The 20577-nt window shown below is 41.9% G+C and overlaps 1 protein-coding gene across 1 annotated transcript in view; it reads left to right on the forward strand.

Annotated features, from left to right (window-relative positions):
* The first annotated feature begins 9488 nt into the window (after positions 1-9488).
* brip1 (BRCA1 interacting helicase 1) overlaps positions 9489-20577 on the forward strand; it is a 42151-nt gene continuing 31062 nt past the window's right edge. Inside the window, exons 1-9 of the mRNA XM_052107540.1 lie at positions 9489-9569; positions 10751-10877; positions 11626-11737; positions 11972-12142; positions 12243-12385; positions 12507-12659; positions 17369-17671; positions 19823-20044; positions 20232-20431. Coding sequence (XP_051963500.1) covers positions 10785-10877; positions 11626-11737; positions 11972-12142; positions 12243-12385; positions 12507-12659; positions 17369-17671; positions 19823-20044; positions 20232-20431 — 1397 coding nt within the window. The 5' untranslated portion in view covers positions 9489-9569; positions 10751-10784. The remainder of the gene's footprint in view (positions 9570-10750; positions 10878-11625; positions 11738-11971; positions 12143-12242; positions 12386-12506; positions 12660-17368; positions 17672-19822; positions 20045-20231; positions 20432-20577) is intronic.

Raw genomic sequence — 20577 nt, forward strand, 5'->3', positions numbered from 1 at the left:
AGTCAGGCCTCTGATGGTTTTGCCACTTAAACTTGCCTCACCTCTCGGGTAGGCGTGGCCTCCGCAGGGTCTTCTCCACCCTGAATAAGGGCTAAGACTCCCTTCCCTCAATCTGTGTAAGGGCCCCGGCCTTAGTTGCTCTATGCGAGAAACATAGAGCGAAAAGAGGCCCAGGTTGGCGGCCAGCACCTTGTTCCCCACAGGGTAACGATAAGGAATCCTGATGGCTTAAATGGGGCATTGGGGAAGGGTACGTGCAGCCTGATACAGTTGTTGTCCTGCACGTAAGAATACCTGTTCGCTCCTGTATCAGCAGTTCACGTACACGGCTCAGCGCATGGCACTTTTATAAGTGGACCCCTAGTGTCGCTTCTCTGACACAACGTGGAGAGAGCGACAGAAGGGGAACGTCTAGGTTACGTATGTAACCTCCGTTCGCCGATGGAGGGAACGAGACGTCGTGTCTCCCCTGCCACGTCGCTGAGCCGAGCCACTGTTGTGGCCGGACCATTTCCGGCTCCTCAGAAAAATCCTGAATGAACTCCCGTATTTGCGCCGCTTAAATATCCGTATGTCCGGGGGCGAGACATGCAAATACTGGTTGCCAACTCTCATTGGCCTTTTTTCATAGTTCAGAGGTGAATATCGGCGCTCAAGAGAGACCCCTAGTGTCGCTTCTCTGACACAACGTCTCGTTCCCTCCATCGGGGAACGGAGGTTACATACGTATCCTAGACGATTTATTCAGACTTGGGGTCCAAATGTTGACAGCCACTAGTGAAAATGCTTTAATTAGGGCCCAAACCTTGAAAAGGCGAAGGCCCTATTGTTTTCGTTAGGATTATTATTATTAGGGCCCAAGCCTTGAAAAGGCAAGGCCCTATTGTTTTCGTTAGGATTATTATTATTTTTTTTTTTTACGACTTTAGGGGCACTTTTGGGGCTCTTAACGTGCTCAAAAACTCTTGAAACTTTGCACATGGGTCAGAACCCGTGGCCATTAGGGCCGGGCTGAAGCTGGTACCCGGGCGTGGCAGGGGGGCTCGACAGCGGCCCCTTGAACAGGGTCTGAAAACTTGGTGTATAAATCAAACACGCTTGCATGTAATAATATTAAACTTGGTACACATATAGATCTCATCGTTTCATATATCCTTCATACTTTACTTTTTACCTCAGCCCAACAGGAAATCGTCTATTTAGGGTTTTTTGGAAAACACATGCAATGGAATGTGAAATACTCCTAGAGAATTCCACCAATTGCCACGAAACTCGGTCAGCATGAAGTCAAGACATTGAGGATGAAAAATTGACAGCGGATTTTTGATCTCTCGAACGGTTTGGCCGTGGCGAGGAAACGAAAAGATGGTGCGAAAAGAGAAACAGGAAGTGTGTTATATCTTCTGCATTAACTAAGTTATAGCGCCACCAACTGGCAGAAGGAAGTGTGTCACTTTCAAAATGCTTTGAAATCACCCTCTTATTTTTACCCGATTTACTTAAAACTTTTGGTGTGTAATGTAAACACACGGCAGATGTAGACATGTGAAAGGATTATTGATATCTTGGATACTGTTGCCGCGGCAATGCTTCAAACTCGAATATTCTTTTTTGATGCTTTTGAGACTCTTAGCATTCTTGAAATTGCATGAAACTCGACAGACACATCACATTTATTAGCCAGTAGACATGTGCAAAGTTTCAGAAACGGACGTGGTTCAGGGGCTCAGTAGTGCCACCTTTTGACAAAAGTGAGGGGGTTGGTTTTACACTTTGACCCACAGTCACAAAACTCAGTAATTATATTGTTCTCATCGAGCCAGACAACTTTCTAATTTACAGTCATTAGCTCAGACCAACAGAAAGTCAGATATTTTGGTTTGAATGTGGATGTTTTGGAGAATTTTCTCTGCCTCTCCCACTGACCCTACGTCTCTCTGTGTCTGGGGGGAGGGGGATGATTTGGCTGTTGAGTGAGAATGCTTTTATTTTAGTTTTACAAGGTTTTGGGGCCTTTAACGTGCTCGAAAACTCTTGAAACTTTGCACACGGGTCAGAACCCGCGGCCATCAGGGCCGGGCCGAAGATGGTACCCGGGCGTGGCAGGGGGGCTCGACAGCGCCCCCTGGAATGGGATTCGAACACTTGTCCATATATCAAACATGCTTGCATGTAATAATATGAAACTCGGTACACTTGTAGTTCCCTTCCGAGGGAACTCGCACTGCGTCGTTGAAAACGACTCTTTGGGGAACGCTCCTTAGCGTGCGCCTCTGAAGTATGAATGAAACTATTCCAATCTTGATTGGTGTTGCGTCATGACGTAACATGTGACGGCATAACCGGATGCATAAAAGTGACGCCGGCACACACACACATTAGCTTTCGCTCTTCAGCAAGCGCTCTATGTATATTGTTTGTCTTATTTGGTGTTGTTTGTCCTATTTAAAAGAATTATGGCCACCGAACAGTTCAAGAAGTGCGTGCACCCCTGCCCTCGTTTTATTACGGGTAGGGACACGCACGATTTGTGTGTGAACTGTTTGGGAGCGCAGCACGCACAGGCAGCTCTCGAGGGATCTGCCTGTGAAAGCTGTGAAGCACTACCCCTGAGAGTGCTGCGCTCCCGGTTGGCGTGCTTTGATGAGCACGGTCAGGCTCGCATTCCCCACGGTTCTGGTCCCGCGTCTGTTGAGGCAGCGCGGCGATTGAGATCGTGGGGTTCGCAGCGGGATCTTGCAGATGAGAATGAGACTGCTCCGGCACTTTCTCATTCTTCGTTTGAGGATCCCGAGCCTACTGTGAGTGGTGCAGAAGCCCGCGTCGCGGCTTCTTCTGCCCACGATCAGGTCCCAATGCCCAAAGGAAGTGGAAATGCTCAGCATTGATGTGGACGACCGTGAGCCAAGCACGCCGGGTTTCGGCCAGGCTTATGAGGAACTGGTTCAGGTTGTGACGCGTGCTGTGGCCAGACTTAACATTAGCTGGCCACAAAATGAGCAGGGAACGCACGTAGGAAGCAAATTAGACGAGCATTTCCTGCAGCACACGTCACAACCCCAGAGCCGGGGTTTGCCGTTTTTTCCCGATCTCCACAAAGAGATCTCGAGATCATGGGATAAACCACATTCGTCCCGTGTCTCCACCCCCAGTGTGGTCGATTACAGCTATGTTTTAGGGGCACGGGATATGGGCTATGGGAAGATGCCTGGTGTGGAGGAGGCTTTAGCCGGTTACCTCTCTCCTGAGTCGGCATCTTCCCTTAAAACCCCGGCACTGCCTAGTAAACCCTGCAGAGATACATCTGCATTAATAAGCAGGGCTTACATGGCGGCAGGTCGGGCTGGTTCATGCCTGCACTCAATGGCGATTTTGCAGGCGTACCAGGCCAATCTCCTGAAAGATTTAGACGAGGGGGAGGGGCCAACTCCCGAAGATATCGCGGAGTTGCGCAGAGCCGCAGATCTGTCTCTCCGGGCCACTAAAGAGACGGCCCGCGCTATTGGCCACTCTATGGCAGCTATGGTGACCACGGAGAGGCATCTGTGGCTAAATTTGTCGGGAATAAAAGAAAAAGACAGAGCTTTTTTGCTTGATGCCCCGCTCTCGCCCTCTGGCCTGTTTGGCGACGCCGTTACATCGGTCGTCGACAGGTTTCAGGAGGCGAGGAAACAATCTGCAGCGTTCAAGCAGTTTCTCCCCCATAAATCCAAGTCTAAATCAAGTAGGGTGGGGAAAACATATCAGCCCCAGCCTTCAGTCAGCTCCTCGCGACCGCAGAGAGCAAAGGAGAGCGTTTCCTCTAGAGCCCCTCCTCCAGGAGCTTGGCAACAGAGGAAACGCTCCCAGCGGAAGCCCTCCAGCCAGGGGGCCGACCTGAGGGACGTCCTTAAGGCTAGGAGGGCCCCGATGTGGCCGGCCCGAGTATGGTTCTCAGACATAATTTCACTCCTGATAGCTCCGCCATGGCAGATTCCTCTGAGGAGGGATCTGTTGTCTCAGGCAGAGGGCACAGTCTTCCACCCTCGTCCAGAGCTGTGGAAACTGCCGGTTGGGCTACCCCGCACACTTTCATCAGGTTTTATAGTCTGCACCTCCCTAGTGCGCCTGGCGCACGTGTGCTCTTGTCCTAGCTGAGTGCCTGAGTTCAGTTTCACCCTAGGGCAGGCCTTTTTTCGGTGCGTGGCCTAGTGGGCATTTGTTCCCCAAAGAGTCGTTTTCAACGACGCAGTGCGAAGTTCCCTCGGAAGGGAACGTCTCGGGTTATGACTATAACCCTTGTTCCCTGAGAAGGGAACGAGACACTGCGTCGTCCTGCCACGCCCCTCAAGGCCTGAGAGCGGCTTGCTTCATCGCTAGGCTAATGTGTGTGTGTGCCGCGTCACTTTTATGCATCCGGTTATGCCGTCACATGTTACGTCATGACGCAACACCAATCAAGATTGGAATAGTTTCATTCATACTTCAGAGGCGCACGCTAAGGAGCGTTCTCCAAAGAGTCGTTTTCAACGACGCAGTGTCTCGTTCCCTTCTCAGGGAACAAGGGTTATAGTCATAACCCGAGACGATCTCATCGGGCCGAACAACTTTCGTGCTCTAAGTTTTACGCCAGCCCAACAGGAAGTCGGCTATTATGGGTTGTTTGGAAACACATGCTCTGGAATTATATATATTCCTCCTAGAGAATGAATCCAGTCGCCACCAAACTCGGTCGGCATGAAGTCAAGACATTGAGGATGCTACATTCCGGACGGATTATTGATATCTCGAACGGTTTGGCCGTGGCGAAGAAATTGATTTAGGACTAAAAAAGGACACATAAAGTGTGTTATAACTTAGTTAGTTCTATCTACAGTTACAAAACTCGCCGTGTATATTGTTCTCGTCAAGCTGAACAACTTTCTAATTTACAGTCATTAGCTCCGACCAACAGAAAGTCAGATATTGTGGTTTGATTGTGGATTTCTTGGAATTTTTCTCTCTCTGACAGACAGAGTGCCCCCTCCCGTTCTGTGTTTTTTCTCTCTGTCTCTCTCTGACAGACATAGTGGCCCTGCCATTCTGTCTGTGTGTGTGTGTGTGTGTGGGGAGGGGAGGGGGAGGGAATTTCTCTGTTGGAACTTTGAAGCTCCATTTTTTTCTCTGATCTGTTGCTATTTTAATGATTTAAAAATCAAAGCACTGACCATTTAAAGTGTGAGCTTGTACATTTTGAAATAGTTATAAACAGTCACAGCAATGCAGTGTTATTATGTGCCTAGATAGTCTTTCAAATAAAATGAGTTTAAAAAAAGATATTTCTCTCATCATTTACTCACCCTCAGGCACGTGCACACATAGACATCAAAGGGGGCTTGAGCACCTGCCCTTTTTCTTCCTCGAGAGAAAGTGCCCTTTTTTCTGGGGTGTTTTTTATTTATTTTTATAAATAAATGAATATATATATTCCTGTTTGTGCACAGCTTCCCTGTCAAACAAATATATTTATTAAATAAAAAATCAAAACATCAGGTCGGTAGATGAGATTTTGTCGATGCCCGCCCTCCCTCCGCGTCGTGTACAGTGCCTCGACTATACAGCTAATTAGCCAAAAGCAAATATAGTTAACTTGTGTCTTGCTAACATTCATGACTCATGAGCTACTAGCTAATGTAATATGTTAGCTAAAGTCTAGCTAAGGCAATATATCATGGCCATACAGGCCAATATATACTGTACTTATTGGAGACATTACAGGTGAATACAGTAAAATTTGTGTGATGTACTTAACATAATGATAAATAATCTTAAGATATTATATCGTATGCTATGTATTGTGAATACACCCATGTTAAACATAAAAATGTACTTCCATTGCATATCATAGGAACACATAAGCGTAAATTATAATTACATTGATAAACCTGTACAAAGACCTCCAGATAAATACTGGCCTTCTGGATTAACACATTTAAGTACTGCAAAAGATATTGACCTATGACATCCTATGACATAAAAAATTATTCATCATTTGAATTATCTCATAGATGTGACTATTGTGGTTCACGGTCATAGGCCCTGTCCCAAATGGCACACTTCATATGAATTTTCAGTCTTGTGTACTTATTTCATGTGTCCATTAACTCCATGAGACCTTAGGGTGTCTCATTTTTCATTTTAGGTATCGGAAGGGTGCTCATGCATACTTTGTGGTCGATAAGCTCTACAGCACACATCTTCTCGACAGTCAAAGCGAGGTTACGTTATTGCCCATCGTGCACAGCAACCCTAAAGGCATAGGGGGTGGCGGTGCCACCGGCTTGGGCCCGCCATCGCTGCTCGCAGCTATATTTTTGCATTGTATTTTAAATCAAGTGACAAATTATATTATCAGCATAACAATTTGAGTGTAAAGTTTTAAAGACGTTTGTTTTAATAAGAGCATGCACTCAAGCTGGTATGGACCCCGCAAGTCAGTAGAAAACCTGATGAGAAGGTTCCAAAGAGCATCTTGTGATTTTACTGAATGCTTGGCTTGTTCACTTTATTAACAAAGGAGTTATCATGGCCAATATGTCACAAAGAGCCCATTAAATGTTTCGTATTCATTTTAAGTATCAAGTTTTTTTTTGTTTTTAAATGTTCAAAATACTAAAACAATGTTTATTGGTTTAAACAGATGTTTAAATCCCAGGCTTGCAATGCCGATTCAGACTTTTGAAAGCCACTATATCTTTAGTGAGAGTTATGGCAACCAGTATAGTGAAGTCGCCTGTTGTGTTCCAAGGTCTCAGGGTTCGGACACAATTGTGCTTGGCACCATTATTGTTTTACGTCATGATTGCGTGGTTTATAACCTAATCTCTTTAACATTCTGTACACAGGATTCGGATGTGGCTGCATATAGGCCCAGTCATTCATAGGCATATACAAAATCATGAGTCTTGAGAATGCAAACTCTCACTTCTACATATATTTCTAAAAACCTGCTAAAATATAGCATCTGAAATAGTGAGTGATATGGAAATGAGGTTTACTGCACTCTGAGCATGTTAATAATGCTAATCCTGGGATTACGGGCACATTTTCAAGGTGCAATTACATCACCAAGCATCTTGGGATCACCATAATCAGAGATTCTGCATGACGCTTCAAGCATAATCCTGTCTCATCCTTATTAACTAGTTGGTGCCATACAGGCTCACTTTAAATTACACTGTTTTAGAAGACTTTATTTTATATCAAATGGTTGCAAAATATAATCCATATCAATGTGTGAGATCTCAAGCCCTGTCATTAAATAACACATTTGTCCACTGCGTTTTGGAGAGGTTTGTTGTTTGCCCACTGTTTTTGTTGTTGTTGTGTTTTTGATAGTTAGTTAGTTAGTTAGTTAGTTTGTTTTGTAATGTTGAATGTGTTTGTAATAAGTTTGATAAGGTAATCCAAGCTTTTTGCTCTAAAAATAAAGACTAAAAATATTGTGTGGTAATAGCAGATAAAATGCTGTAGTGTGGTATTTAGTTAAACTTTCTTAAATGTTTCTCTTACCTGGGAATATATCTGCATGCCACATCTGCTGGGTTCTTAGATAAATATTGATGTATATAGTTTCACCAATCGGCATGTAAGGTTTTAAACTTTTTTGTTTTGTACTTATAATTTACTTGCACCCAAATAGATATGTAGAAGACTTAATACATATTTTGATTTTCTTTAATTTGTAACTCTTCAATTTATCTGATTTATATATATATATATAGAGAGAGAGAGAGAGAGAGAGAGAGAGAGAGAGAGAGAGAGAGAGAGAGAGAGAGAGAGAGTTTGACTATCTTAGCTTTTATTTTGAAAGATAAATATAAACGTAAAAAGAGTGCATTTATTAGTATAACAGAACATACTGACAGACAGGCAGCAGCTAGTGAGACTGGGAGAATTCCCTTCCAGCACCTGTATGATCAGCACTTGTGCCCCCCAGGGATGTTTGCTCTCCCCACTACTCTTCTCCCTATACACAAACTACACTCCCAAGGACCCCTCTGTCAAGCTCCTGAAGTTTGCAGATGACACTACTGTCATCTGCCTCATCCAGGATGACAATGAATCTGCATACAGAGGTTGAATGGCTGGCTCACTGGTGCAGTCAAAACAACCTGGAGCTGAACACGCTCAAAACAGTAGCAGTGGAGTCATTCAGGTTCTTGGGCATTACAATCTCACAGGACCTGAAGTGGGACACCCACATTGACCCCATTGTGCAAAAGGCCCAGCAGAGGTTGCACTTCCTTCGCCAGCTGAGGAAGTTCAACCTGCCACAGGCGCTGCTGATACAGTTCAACTCTGAAGTCATTGAGTCTGTCCTCTACACTTCAACTGTCTTGTTTGTTTCAGCCTGAAAATCGGACATCAGAAGACTACAAAGAGGACCCCCTGCCCTTCCTTCAAGAACTGTTCCAGAGTGAGGAAAAAGCATGGAAAAATCACTCTGGACCCCACTCACCCTGCCCACTACATTTTAGAATTTTTGCCTTCTGGTTGGCACTAAAGAGCACTGAGAACCTAAACCTTCAGGCACAAGAACAGTTTTTTCCCTCAGGGTATCCATCTCATGAACAGTTGAATAATTCCCATTGAGCAATAATTATGTGCAATACACAGCTTAGTCTATATATATTTATACAACATACCTTACTTCTTCTGCCATTATATTCCCTTGCTTCTGTATATAACATATTCATATTTGTACATACGTACAGTATATTGTCTTATTGTGTATTTCTATATATACTTATGTTTTCTATTCACTTTTAATTTGTATTATTATCTCTGTCTTGTTGTTGTATTGTTTGTGCACTGGAAGTTTCTGTCACCAAGACAAATTCCTAGTATGTGTAAGCATAATTGGCAATAAAGCTAATTCTAATCCTGATTCTGATACAAGTAATGCAAATTCAGAAAGAAAAAAAGAAAAGATTTTAAAGTATTAAATACTAGGCACTGGATCAGCAATCATTTATAAAAAAGCACAAGTTTACAGGCTTAAGAGCCTTGGTTTTCTTTGAAGTCTGAATTGCTTGGATGTTTTGTTTGATGATTTCGTTTTAAAAAAGTAAATAAAGGCTTTTGATTACTGCATTTTCTTCGATCAATATGCAATTTCACAAGGTATAATAATTTATTCATAATATAATACTCGTTCTGTTTTGTTTTATAAAAGCTATAAACACCAAAACAGTAAAAACCCAAAATCAAACCTTCATTAATAAAAGTACAAATGTCTATCCAAAATACCTGTGTAAATGCTCAACAGTCCCAAAATATATTAAATCATTTCGAGCACAACATGAAAGTGTAATTTGTCTCTATATCTATTTTAAAGCTTTTTAAATACACTTTAGTGGGGAAACCCTTTGCAGGAAATGGAAAGACGCGACACACTGACTTTTATTTTGACAGTTGACGTCTTGTTGTACGTATTTCCTGCTTTCTGCTGCATGGCGGGATTTTCATTTCCGTGCTTCATTTTGTTTACACTGATTTTAACCGTCAATGAAGAGTCCTATTCTTGGCGAAGTAACATTACGGCTGAGGTAATTGAAATATCATCAGTTAAACAGAACAAATTATTTTGATGCATAGTCATTTTAGTGGTATTTGCATATGAAAACTTGAAGACACGAATTTTTTCCCTTAGTAAGTAAAATTATATCTTGGAAGTTCTATCATCAGTTATGTTAAATGTCAGTACATTTACTAGTTTTATTTCCGAATAAGACCGTAGATCAATTGTCAGTCCAACTAATATCATTGTTGAAATACAACTTTTATTACAGATAAAATGTAGCTAAACTGGCGGCCAAAAGTTTGGAATAATACAGATTTAGCTGTTTTTGAAGGAAATGTACTTTAATTCACCAGAATGGAATTCAACTGATCAGGTCAGGACATTACTGATGTAAAAAAAACAGCACCATCACTATTTGAAAAAAGTAATTTTTGATCAAATCTAGACCGGCCCCATTTCCAGCAGCCATCACTCTAACACCTTATCCTTGAGTAATCCTGCTAAATTGCTAATTTGGTACTAGAAAATAACTTGCCTTTATATCAAACACAATTGAAAGCTATTTGGTTCGTTAATTGAAGCTTAACATTGTCTTTGTTTTTGAGTTGCCACAGTGTGCAATAGACTGGCATGTCTTTAGGTCAATATTAGGGAAAACATGACAAACAAAAGAAGAAACGGCTTTCTCTAGAAACTAATCAGTCAATAATTGTTTTGAGGATTGAAGGCTATACAATGTATAAAATTGCAAAAAAAACAAACAGAAGATTTCATACAAAGGTGTACACTACACTCTTCAAAGACAAAGGACAACTGGCTCAAACAAGGGGTGAAATGTCACCTGAGTATCTGGACAAACTGACAGCTAGAATGCCAAGAATCTGCACTGCTGTCATTGCTGCACGTGGAGGAACTCTGAAGTAGTTTTAGAAATTCTAAACTTTTTTTCAAATTGTAATAGTAAGTTTACACATTATTTATATACTGACTATTCATTGTGATCAGTTGAATGCCACTTTGGTGAATAAAAGTACCAATAACTTTCCATAAGAGCAAAATCTGTACATTATTTCAAACTTTTGGCCGCCAGTGTGTATAATATTGGCATGTGTACATTTATTATATAGAAATAGAATAGAAATTACTTTTCTTGATAAATGTCAGTCAATTAAAGTGTGTAGTCAGCACATATGTTTGTATCCTCAGACATTAACCTCCAGAGGACACAGAAACATTCAGCATGGCTGCAGCTCCAGTGGAATACACCATAGGAGGGGTGAAGATAAACTTTCCCTGCAAAGCGTATCCCTCTCAGCTTGCCATGATGAACTCTGTAAGATCTTTTTCAGTTGTGGTCTTGAATTCAGCAGGATAGCACAGTGGATTTTGCTTAGTGATAAATTTGTTCTCACACCTAACAGTTAAAGGGATAGTTCATCTAAAAATGAAAATTATGTGATTATTTACTCAGCCTCATGTTGTTCCAAATCTATATGACTTTCGCTTGTCTGTGAAATGCAAAAGGAAATGTTTTGGCAAAATGTCAGGGACTGACTAGTCTCACGCAACCAGACCTTTGACTAAAACGACAAAGTGCATGGACTGTGGGCATGCTGTCTGAGGCTGAGACGTTAATGAATGTATAGATATAAGATGAAGAAAGGAAGTCATACAGGTTTAGAATAGAGTGCAACAGTGCCTGCCCAATGGTGTTGTCAAAAGTACCGACTTCGGTACCAAGTCGGTACTGAAATGTAAAAAATTAGAGTTTAATGTGATCTCATTTTACGTAAATGAGATCAAACGACTATTCGGAGATCAAACGACTATATACTAAAGACTTTACGGAGTGGTTCGACTCTCCCTTCGCCAATACAATATGTCGGCAAAAAATGTATGCGACTCTGGATGGAATTAAATGTTGTGATGTTGCATAAGGTTGTCGAAACAATGCCACGCTGAATGTGACCCGTAACCTATGCTAAAGTCAATCCAACTAAATATTAGAGTACTTTTTTTCATGTATATGTATATACTGTAGTTTATCATTTTAAATTCATAATTGTGTTTTTCTGTCTTAGATCATTCGTGGGCTTAATCATGGGCAGCACTGTCTATTAGAGAGCCCTACTGGCAGTGGCAAGAGTCTTGCTTTGCTGTGTTCGGCCCTTGCATGGCAACAAGCACAGTACGGTATGTCTAGAAATCTCCTAGAATGCTCTGTTGAAAATCATGAGCTAAATAGGAGACAAAGTTATCCAATGAGCATACAAAAAAAAAAGTATGGCATCATTTCATATGTTTGATGATTGTCAGAACTTAAGAGAATGAAATTAAGCTTTTATGAAATCAGTGTCAAGCAGACATAACTGAAAGCAGAAATCTACTGCAGTACTTTAATATTTTTGTCTTTGCCTCAATATTAAGGTAAGGAACAGAATGCTGGCACCAGCTCAGGTGACTGTAAAAAGCCAGAAAAGGCTACTCCATGTCAGTGTGTGTGCCATAGCCAAGATGCACATGCCACTTCCAGCGGTATGACATGCAAACCTCCGGTGGTTGATTTGACTGGTGTAGGTGCTTCTGCTCAGCCTACATGTGAGTTTTCTCTTAAACATTACGTATGATGATAGATTAATTTAGTGTAGTCTATATGTCTTGTCTTGGCATTCTCATGTAGGATGCACCCTTGTTTCAGCTGTAGAAAGTGACCACCCTAAGAGGCCCACTTTGTCTTCCCGGCTCTCTGAGAAACTTCAAGCCTCCCTTAATGATGGAGAACAAGATGATGATTTCAAGACTGAGAGAAAGCGCATTCGTACACCATCCACAGACCAGAAGGTATTGCTACAAATACCTTCTATTCCTATGACAATATTAATTGTCGTCTTGTTGATTTGTCATCACAGCTTTTATATCATACATTATGTCGTGACACATTGTCTTTTTTTTCTCTCCACAGAGCAGTAAGCGGAGATGTTTCGAGCGAGGAGTAATTTACATTGATGATGATGAGGAAGACTTGGAGAGACCTGTGCCCGGGGCACAGAGCTGGACCATGGAATTGAACTCTGGTGCCAGGGCAGACAGCTGTCAGTCGCAGCAACAGTATTGTGTGAGTGCACCTTGGACATATTTTCTGATTGCATCTGTAATTTGAAGAATGTGATGTAATAAACTATCAAAAATAGCCATGGAAGCACTGTTTGATGTTTCTCCACATTTCATCATCCATAATCCATTAAACCCCTGATTTTTACATTTTTGGAAAGGATGCAGACGGAATGTTTGAGATTGTTATTTTTGGCCACTGGGTGGCAGCGAGGGATCATTCATAACAGTGATTCCAAAGGCTCTTGGAGATATAATGTCTGCTTACATGCCAATCATAATTAATTATTTGACAACACTATGAAATATCACTGATTCTGTTTTTGTTGCTATGATTCTGACTTTATTACTATGCACAGTCTGACTGAATGCAAAATTGGGGTGTTAACGTAATACAGTCAATAATTTACAGTCAGCCAGTCATTAACGCAAATATACCCTGACACAGCAGCTGACCACATTAGCCTACTTATTACGCAGCCACTTAGAAAATATATAAATAAACTGACATGAAATATTGATATGAGTTGAAATTATGTGAGGAGAAAGATACCATATTCAATAAAAAGGTTTAGGGATGTTTGTAGTTCCCATTAGATTCCAGCACATTTCACTGTAAGTCATCTAATCTTTTGCACTATTCTTTTGGAATCCTGCCTCACCTTCGATCAATGTGAATTGATACCCTTAATCCTTTAACTCATACCTGGGGTCTTTAATTTTAATTTAAATTTTTATAACTGCTTAATTATCAATAGTTTGTAGAGTCATTAAAGATCCTAGATATGGAATAGTGTCTGGGTTTTTTGCGCTTCCATAAATCATATTTGTGTGATTATTTCAGATCTATATACGTTTATCACAAGAAATATACTGTATTTCTTTGTTTATAAAATGACAAATGAGTACTATATAAATACAAATGACTACTGTATCACGTTAATGTTCTTTGTGCCAATAGTGAATTATCAGTATTCAATATGAGTGTACACATCCATATTATACATTCTGTTACTCAAGGGTGCGGTGATATGTGATATGATTTGCTTTTGATATCTCTATTTGATGAAGAAAATATGTTTAAGTAAACTAGCAAGTGTAACACATAACCAGTATATGACATGACCATTGTCATTTGGCTGTACTGCTTAGATTATGTAAATTATACATCTATTTATACTCAAAAAGAGCCTGAGAAAATACATATGTGTAGCCTATCTGCAGCTTACATATAGATTATATGTTATGTGTAGCTAGCTCATTGTGTTTGACAGGCAGTTGCAGCTCCTGAAATTTCAGTGTGGAATTAATAAGTCCTGTTCTATATTTGTTGCATCCTCTCTTATATGATAAATAAAACATATTTTCTTTTTCCTAATTGACTTGGGGGGGGGGGGGATAAATTAAAATTTGACTCTGCTGTATCTAAGCATTTTGTAGATCCATTTTTGATAGATAATCCGGGACTGTAAAAACCCAAGTTTGTAACAGTGTTTGGCGAAACACCCTTGAATTTAAGGGTTAAAGAGACAGACAGTTTGCAATCTACAAACAAAGCTTTCACCAAGCAAAAGCCTTACTAACATAGGTTACAGGCATTAATCATACAAGTGTTATGGAGATGGTCCATTTGGCTTGTATAGATTGACTGCTGTGCAGGGCTGCAAAATTCAGCTGAGCATCTGCATGCTCTTCAAACAGCCTCTTAGAAAATTTGATGTAGTGTAACAAACACAGCAGGTATTCACATGGCCTGTGCTGAAAAGTATCTGTTCCAATGTGATTGCCCATCACACTATAGGACATATTGCTTACAACTGGCACAATAAAAAAGGGAGTAACTTGTGCTTCCTCAAGATTGGTGGGCTGTTACCCAAAAGGGACGTCCCAGACCTGATGGGCCGGCTGATGGGTGTGGTTGTTTTGGGGAGGGTCGGGGGAAAAAGAGAAAGCAAGGCCTTGTGTTTCACTGTCACCTGACACCGTTCTCGGCCCCTGCCAGCGCTGACTGACATCTTCAATGGGCCCTTTGAAGCGAGCTCCAGTTTAATTAAAAGGTTTGCCTTGCTCGGCGGTGATCTGTGGAAGCCCGGGATAAATATTGAATGGGGTTCACCCGCTGGTTACGGTGCTCCAGGGATAAACAGGTGCTTTGTGAGATCGGGGATTTGTGGGGTGCGGGGTGCTCAAGGGCAGCTATCAGGAGGGCTATAGGGAGTAAAGACCTCACTGAAATGCTTCACTCGCTTTCTCTCTCTGTTCATCTGTATGGTGATGGTGCAGTGGCCCGGGCAGGTGGACACTGTGTGATTTCAGTTTCTCAGGTGTCGAGCTCTCAGAGGCAGCCTGTTGAAATGCAGTCTCTATTGCTCGCACTCACACTCAGCCTGCATCTTCCACCACATGGGCATTGTAGTGCACAGACAATCTAGCCTCACCATCTCAAACACAGGAGCTGCTCTTCCCACACCTCACCTGGCTAACAGAAATGCCACTGTTCTAACGGAATAAACCCACCTCTCATGTTTTTCAGAAGTAACTGATAAGTATTCATTTAGATCCTTCTCCTCGCCACATATCTATTACTCCTAAAATGTTGCATCTTAAGTGACGAATACATATGTTGACCAGCAGCTTGCTTATTTCATGTATTTGTAGTATGTGTGTTGGCCCTGAACTGAAACTAGCTGTTAGGTCCCATAGGAGCTGTGAATTTCTGTCACTGGACACCGATGCTGCTACAAACCCCCGAAGACACTTTTAGAAATCCTTGCTCATATTTTCGTGCCAGAACAATGCCTGCATTTTATTAGCAGAGCAATGAGCTGCAAGATGCAACGGCAGGTGTCTGCCCCTGACTGGAACAGCATGCTTGGGTTAACGCTCCTGCACAATGCCTTGTACTGTTTTACTGGGAGCTGCTGTCGGGGTCTGGAGACATAGATCTCTGCTCCACTGATATCAGGGCCTTACTGGAAAGGAATGTGCCACTCTGCTGAATGTGTCTGTGGCGGCAGGTCCGGCCAATGGAGGCTGTTATCTGCATTCCAGGGGTGTCTTATTTGCGGTGTGGTAGCGAGAGGGGCCGAAACTGTTGCAGGCAGCATGTAACGGATACCCTTGTGTCAGCTGTTTCCTGCATGGCTGCTGACAAGGCCTCCCATTCACAATCAGCCCTTTCTCTCCCCCCTACGATGAATAAGTAATTATTCTTTATAGGAGGCAGGATACTTGGACTGGTCTATTGAATGTGGCAGCAGCAGGTAAGGTGATCACCAGGGCCGAGAGAAATAGAGCCCCAGCTCGTAACCGGGAAGCCGTAACCTTAGCTGCTGCCATCTCTCTGTTTATTTAGCACGTCGGACCTGGTCTTTGTACTGTTGGAGGACGGTTTTCAAGACGGGCTCACGTTCGCTTCCATTCTATCACTTGCTGTAATTTTTAATGACAAACAAGATCTGAGAAGAAGCTCGGGTAACCAGAGCTGGACTTCTTCGGTCGAGTGCAGGCTAAAGGACAGCTTGATCCCTGATGTGAAGGTGTAACACACGCTGTGACTTAGCAATTGTTTATGAGGGATAACCTTACTGTTACTTTTAGGAAAAGCAAAGGAGGAACTGTTATGTTGAAGGTATCTGGCGGCTATTGGAGCCATCTTCTCTGTACACAAGACATTTTTGATTGACATATCTATCAGCAGGCCCACATGGAGAACTGCAGAAATCTCAGCAGAACTGGGTCATCAGTCATTCACAAAGCTCTACATGTCTCTGCACATTGCATGTTTGTTTGTTTATTACTTAATTTGATTATGGCTTTAGTTAGCAATAAGCTCTGTTTAACATTTTATCATGTTTAAAGGTATGGTTCCTTTATGATTTACACACCCTCATGTTATTCCAAACACATATGACTTTCTCCTGTTGAAGGGGGAAGATGTAAGGCAGAATGTTAGCCTCAGTCACCTTTCACGCTACATCTTTTTTCAGATTTCAGTCATATAGGTTTGGCACAACAGAAGTGTAAGTGAATGATGACAGCATTTTGATATGGGAGGAAATTTATATTAAAATCCATTTAGCAGATTTTGTCTGGGTCTAACAACAATGGTAAGAAACCTGATATATAATCATATGAGGGAAGATAAAGCCTTCTAATCCTCAAGGTGCAGAAATATATTTTTGTGCAGAATATTCCAGGTATAGTTTTTAAATCTAATGTGTCCATTAAGACTCTTTAAACAAGCTTTTCTTGTTTATGTATGCAGTATTTCACTGTTCGGATGATACTGCTGTCTCTCACAGAATATAACTGGCTCTGTTTGACATAAGCTGTGTAACACATGAGTTGTGTGTCAGTCCTGTGAATAGAAGAGGAAAGTTGGACACTTAAAATGCTCATACCATCCTCAAGATCAGTTTCACAACTAGAGCTGGCTGCAGGCAAGCATGGCCCTTTGTGTGAAAGCTGCAATTAAAGGGATCCAATTAGGGGCCAGTAGCATGAACAATGGCACGGTCTAAAATTACACTCTTGCTTGGGGTCATTCTGTCTTATAGCATTTCCCTGTTATGCGAATGATTATCTATATGGCTGCTATTCAAAAGCCTATTCATGGGCTTGTCAAGCAAGGGATGTAGCATTGGTTCAAGTTGGTTGTTTCTCTTTTTAATGTTTGCAGTTGACTCATTTTTATTTCTTTGTGTCAAACAGTCTCCCGTGTCTTGTTCTGTCTGTCCCTGCGCCAAACTCAAAGCAGGACAGAAAATTGTTGAAAAGGCCAAGGACAACGAGAAAGACAAAGAGGGAAGTGGTAGGAAAAAGATCCCCAAGATCTTCTTTGGCACACGCACCCATAAGCAGATCACGCAGATCGCACGGGAGCTGAAACGAACACTTTACTCCAGTGTGCCCATGACAATCCTGTCCAGCCGAGATCACACCTGCATCCATCCTGAAGTGGTGCCTCATGCCAACCGCAACGAGCGCTGCAAGGAGCTGCTGCAGGCCAAGAACGTGAGTTGCCCCCTTCCCAAATTACTCCATATGACATCACTACACATCACAGGTTCTTTATTCATCTGTCATCATTATAGCCTCTCAGAGGGATAAGAGTTGAGTAGTCTTAGACATCACCCGTTACACTGAGGGTCCCAGTTCATGAGATCGGAACCCTGAACTCTGTCAATATTATTATTAATTTAAGTTTTGTGTGAGAAACCTGAAGATTGACTTTGAACTTTTCTTGGGAGGGAAGTAGATTTTTTTCATGATAATAGTCTTTTTGTTTGTGCAGCAAGAGATCTCTTCCACCCCTCTGTATATTTTCCCATTTGGCCTTATTTTTGGCGAGTTTGTGGAACAATGTTCTGCCACAATTTCCACTGGCAACTTATAAACACCATGAAAGTTCAGCATTAAACACACAATGGATATGAAAAAAGTAATAGAGAGAAATCCAATACTAGCTCCAAAACTGCTCTATTGCTAAATCATTTGAATCTGTGACATTTACCCTATTTAGCATTTTGATTGCAAGAAAGACTTATCAGTGCTGTTATTGCAGGATAAACTGTTATTACTGTTATCGCAGCAAACACCCAAATCTCTTGTGCTTCTCAAACCGGTTTGTCACAATCAAACAAAGTGAGACGGACCAAGCACATGTATGCACAAACTCTATCAACGTACACGCTTATGTTACTTTAAGTATACTCAGTTTGTTGGTTTTTTTACTTTTTTTTTTTATAGAGAATTGTAGAAATTACTCAGGAAATGGACTTCTTACAATTCATATACATTTAAAATGTATATTTTCATAGCCTGCAGCACTTTTTTTTTTATTTTTTATGTGAACGTTTCAGTCTTAATGACCACCCTATTGTACAGGTCATGGCCTTTGCCCTGTCTGTTTTTGAATTTTGGAATAATCTGGCCTAACTAGTGATCAACCCAACATTAATTTGTTTGTAATTGAATGTCTTGAATTGGATCTTCTGAACAGAGATTGACCCAGTCTTTACTGTGGAAACAAATACCTTGTTTCCTGATCTTCACAGTGGCCAAACAGCAAGTGTTGCACTTATTTTGTTCACCCTCTTCTCCTTTCACTGTGACACTGTCGTAAGAAAAGAAGACAAGCTGCCTTTGGATTACCGACCCTGAAATGCAAACCCTCACTTTAGCGATTCACAAATTTAATCTCTGTCACTAAAGCTGTGTGGCTACAGGCGATAATATCCCCAAATCAGTCATACAGACATTTTATTTATTTTTTTTGCCTTCTCAAAGACTTCGAATGCACTTTTTTTTCCAGTGGGAGATTCGGTATTGTCAGTGTTGCTCAGTGCCTGACCATCGGGCAGCCCGAGTAATGATACCTATTACACTGTCACCACAGGTGTCCGCTCACCTCTCGTCTGTGTCGCACCCCTGCACATGAAAGAGTGGAAGACCATGCCAACAACCCCACTTGGAGAGAGCAGAGAATGAGATGTCGTTTTCCTCATCCTCCCTGGGGCCCCATCTCTTATGAAGCCCACTCTGCCTTTATTACACTGTCCTGGCCTTGCTGAATGCCTGAAGAGCATAGACCTTTCAGACACTTGTTGTTTGGTCGCACACCTTTCAGCAATACCATCATCACCTTCATAAGAGTTTGAGGACAGGGGAATAAAAATGGCATGACTGGGCTGACATTTATCCTGTGCTCTCATTGAAGGCTAATCCCTCTTGAGTATGTATAGGGAAAGCTGCCATCAGCCTTTCAGCAGCGGGCTATGGGCTGAATTGTGGCACAGTGCACAGATGCTTCCTCTGCATGGAGACACCTGCCTAAAGTACGGTTTAAGAGTGCATTTATCATGAGGAATTGATGGTGATATCACTAGATTAGAAACCATTTTTGAGTCTCTGTGGAATCAAAACATTACTTCATTGGTTGGAATAATTGTTTTACATTTATACATCCAAAATTACTTCAGTTGATTCAGGCTATACATTTTATCAGCTGAGCTACAGGACAACAAAGTAAATGATGACCGAATTGGAATTTCTGTGTGAATTATACCTTTTTAGACCTGCATTACCTTTCTTTTTATAAAGCTGAATAGAGAACAGTGTTTTATCTGTGTGTGTGTTTGTGTATTTGCATTTATGTTATTTCAGGGCTTATCATGCCGGTACTACCATAATGTGCATAAAATGCGAGATCAGAGTTCTTTACAGTGGGTGCATGGGCTACACCAGGCCTGGGACATTGAGGAGCTTGTGCGTCTCGGTGGTAAGCTTCGGTCCTGTGCTTACTACGCAGCTCGGGAGCTCATGCAGGAGGCCTGCATTGTATTCTGTCCTTACAACTACCTGCTGGACCCCCTCATCCGTGAGAGTGTGAGCCTCAATTCATAATCTACCACATTTTCTGAGCTTCAATATATTTAGAAAATAATGAACTGCATGCTTGAAGTGGTTAACTGTTGTCAGTCTTCAAAGGAGGTTGTTGACACATTTGGGGTGTTTGAGGATTTTCATCTGGTTTTCATCTGGTAATAACTGTCAAGTTGTGTTCTTCTGCCAGATGGAAATAAATCTGAAGGAGCAGATTGTGGTGCTGGACGAGGCTCATAACATAGAGGACTGTGCCCGCGAAAGTGCCAGTTTCACCCTGAACCACGCTCAGCTGTTGCTGGCACGAGATGAGATTGATGGAATGGTTACACACAACATTCGGCGCGATCAACATAGGCCTTTGCTGGCCTTCTGCTGCAGCCTTGCCAAGTAGGTTCTCACTGTGTTCTGATAACTCAGTCACCATTCTCTTTCACAAAATGTTTCCCCCCCCATTTATTTTATTAGTTAATTTAAAAGCGACAACGCAGAAACATTGCTACAATTTCAAGCAGCCGATGCTCCACATACAGGCT

This window comes from Xyrauchen texanus, chromosome 36, assembly GCF_025860055.1.
Source record: "Xyrauchen texanus isolate HMW12.3.18 chromosome 36, RBS_HiC_50CHRs, whole genome shotgun sequence".
NCBI lineage: Eukaryota > Metazoa > Chordata > Actinopteri > Cypriniformes > Catostomidae > Xyrauchen > Xyrauchen texanus.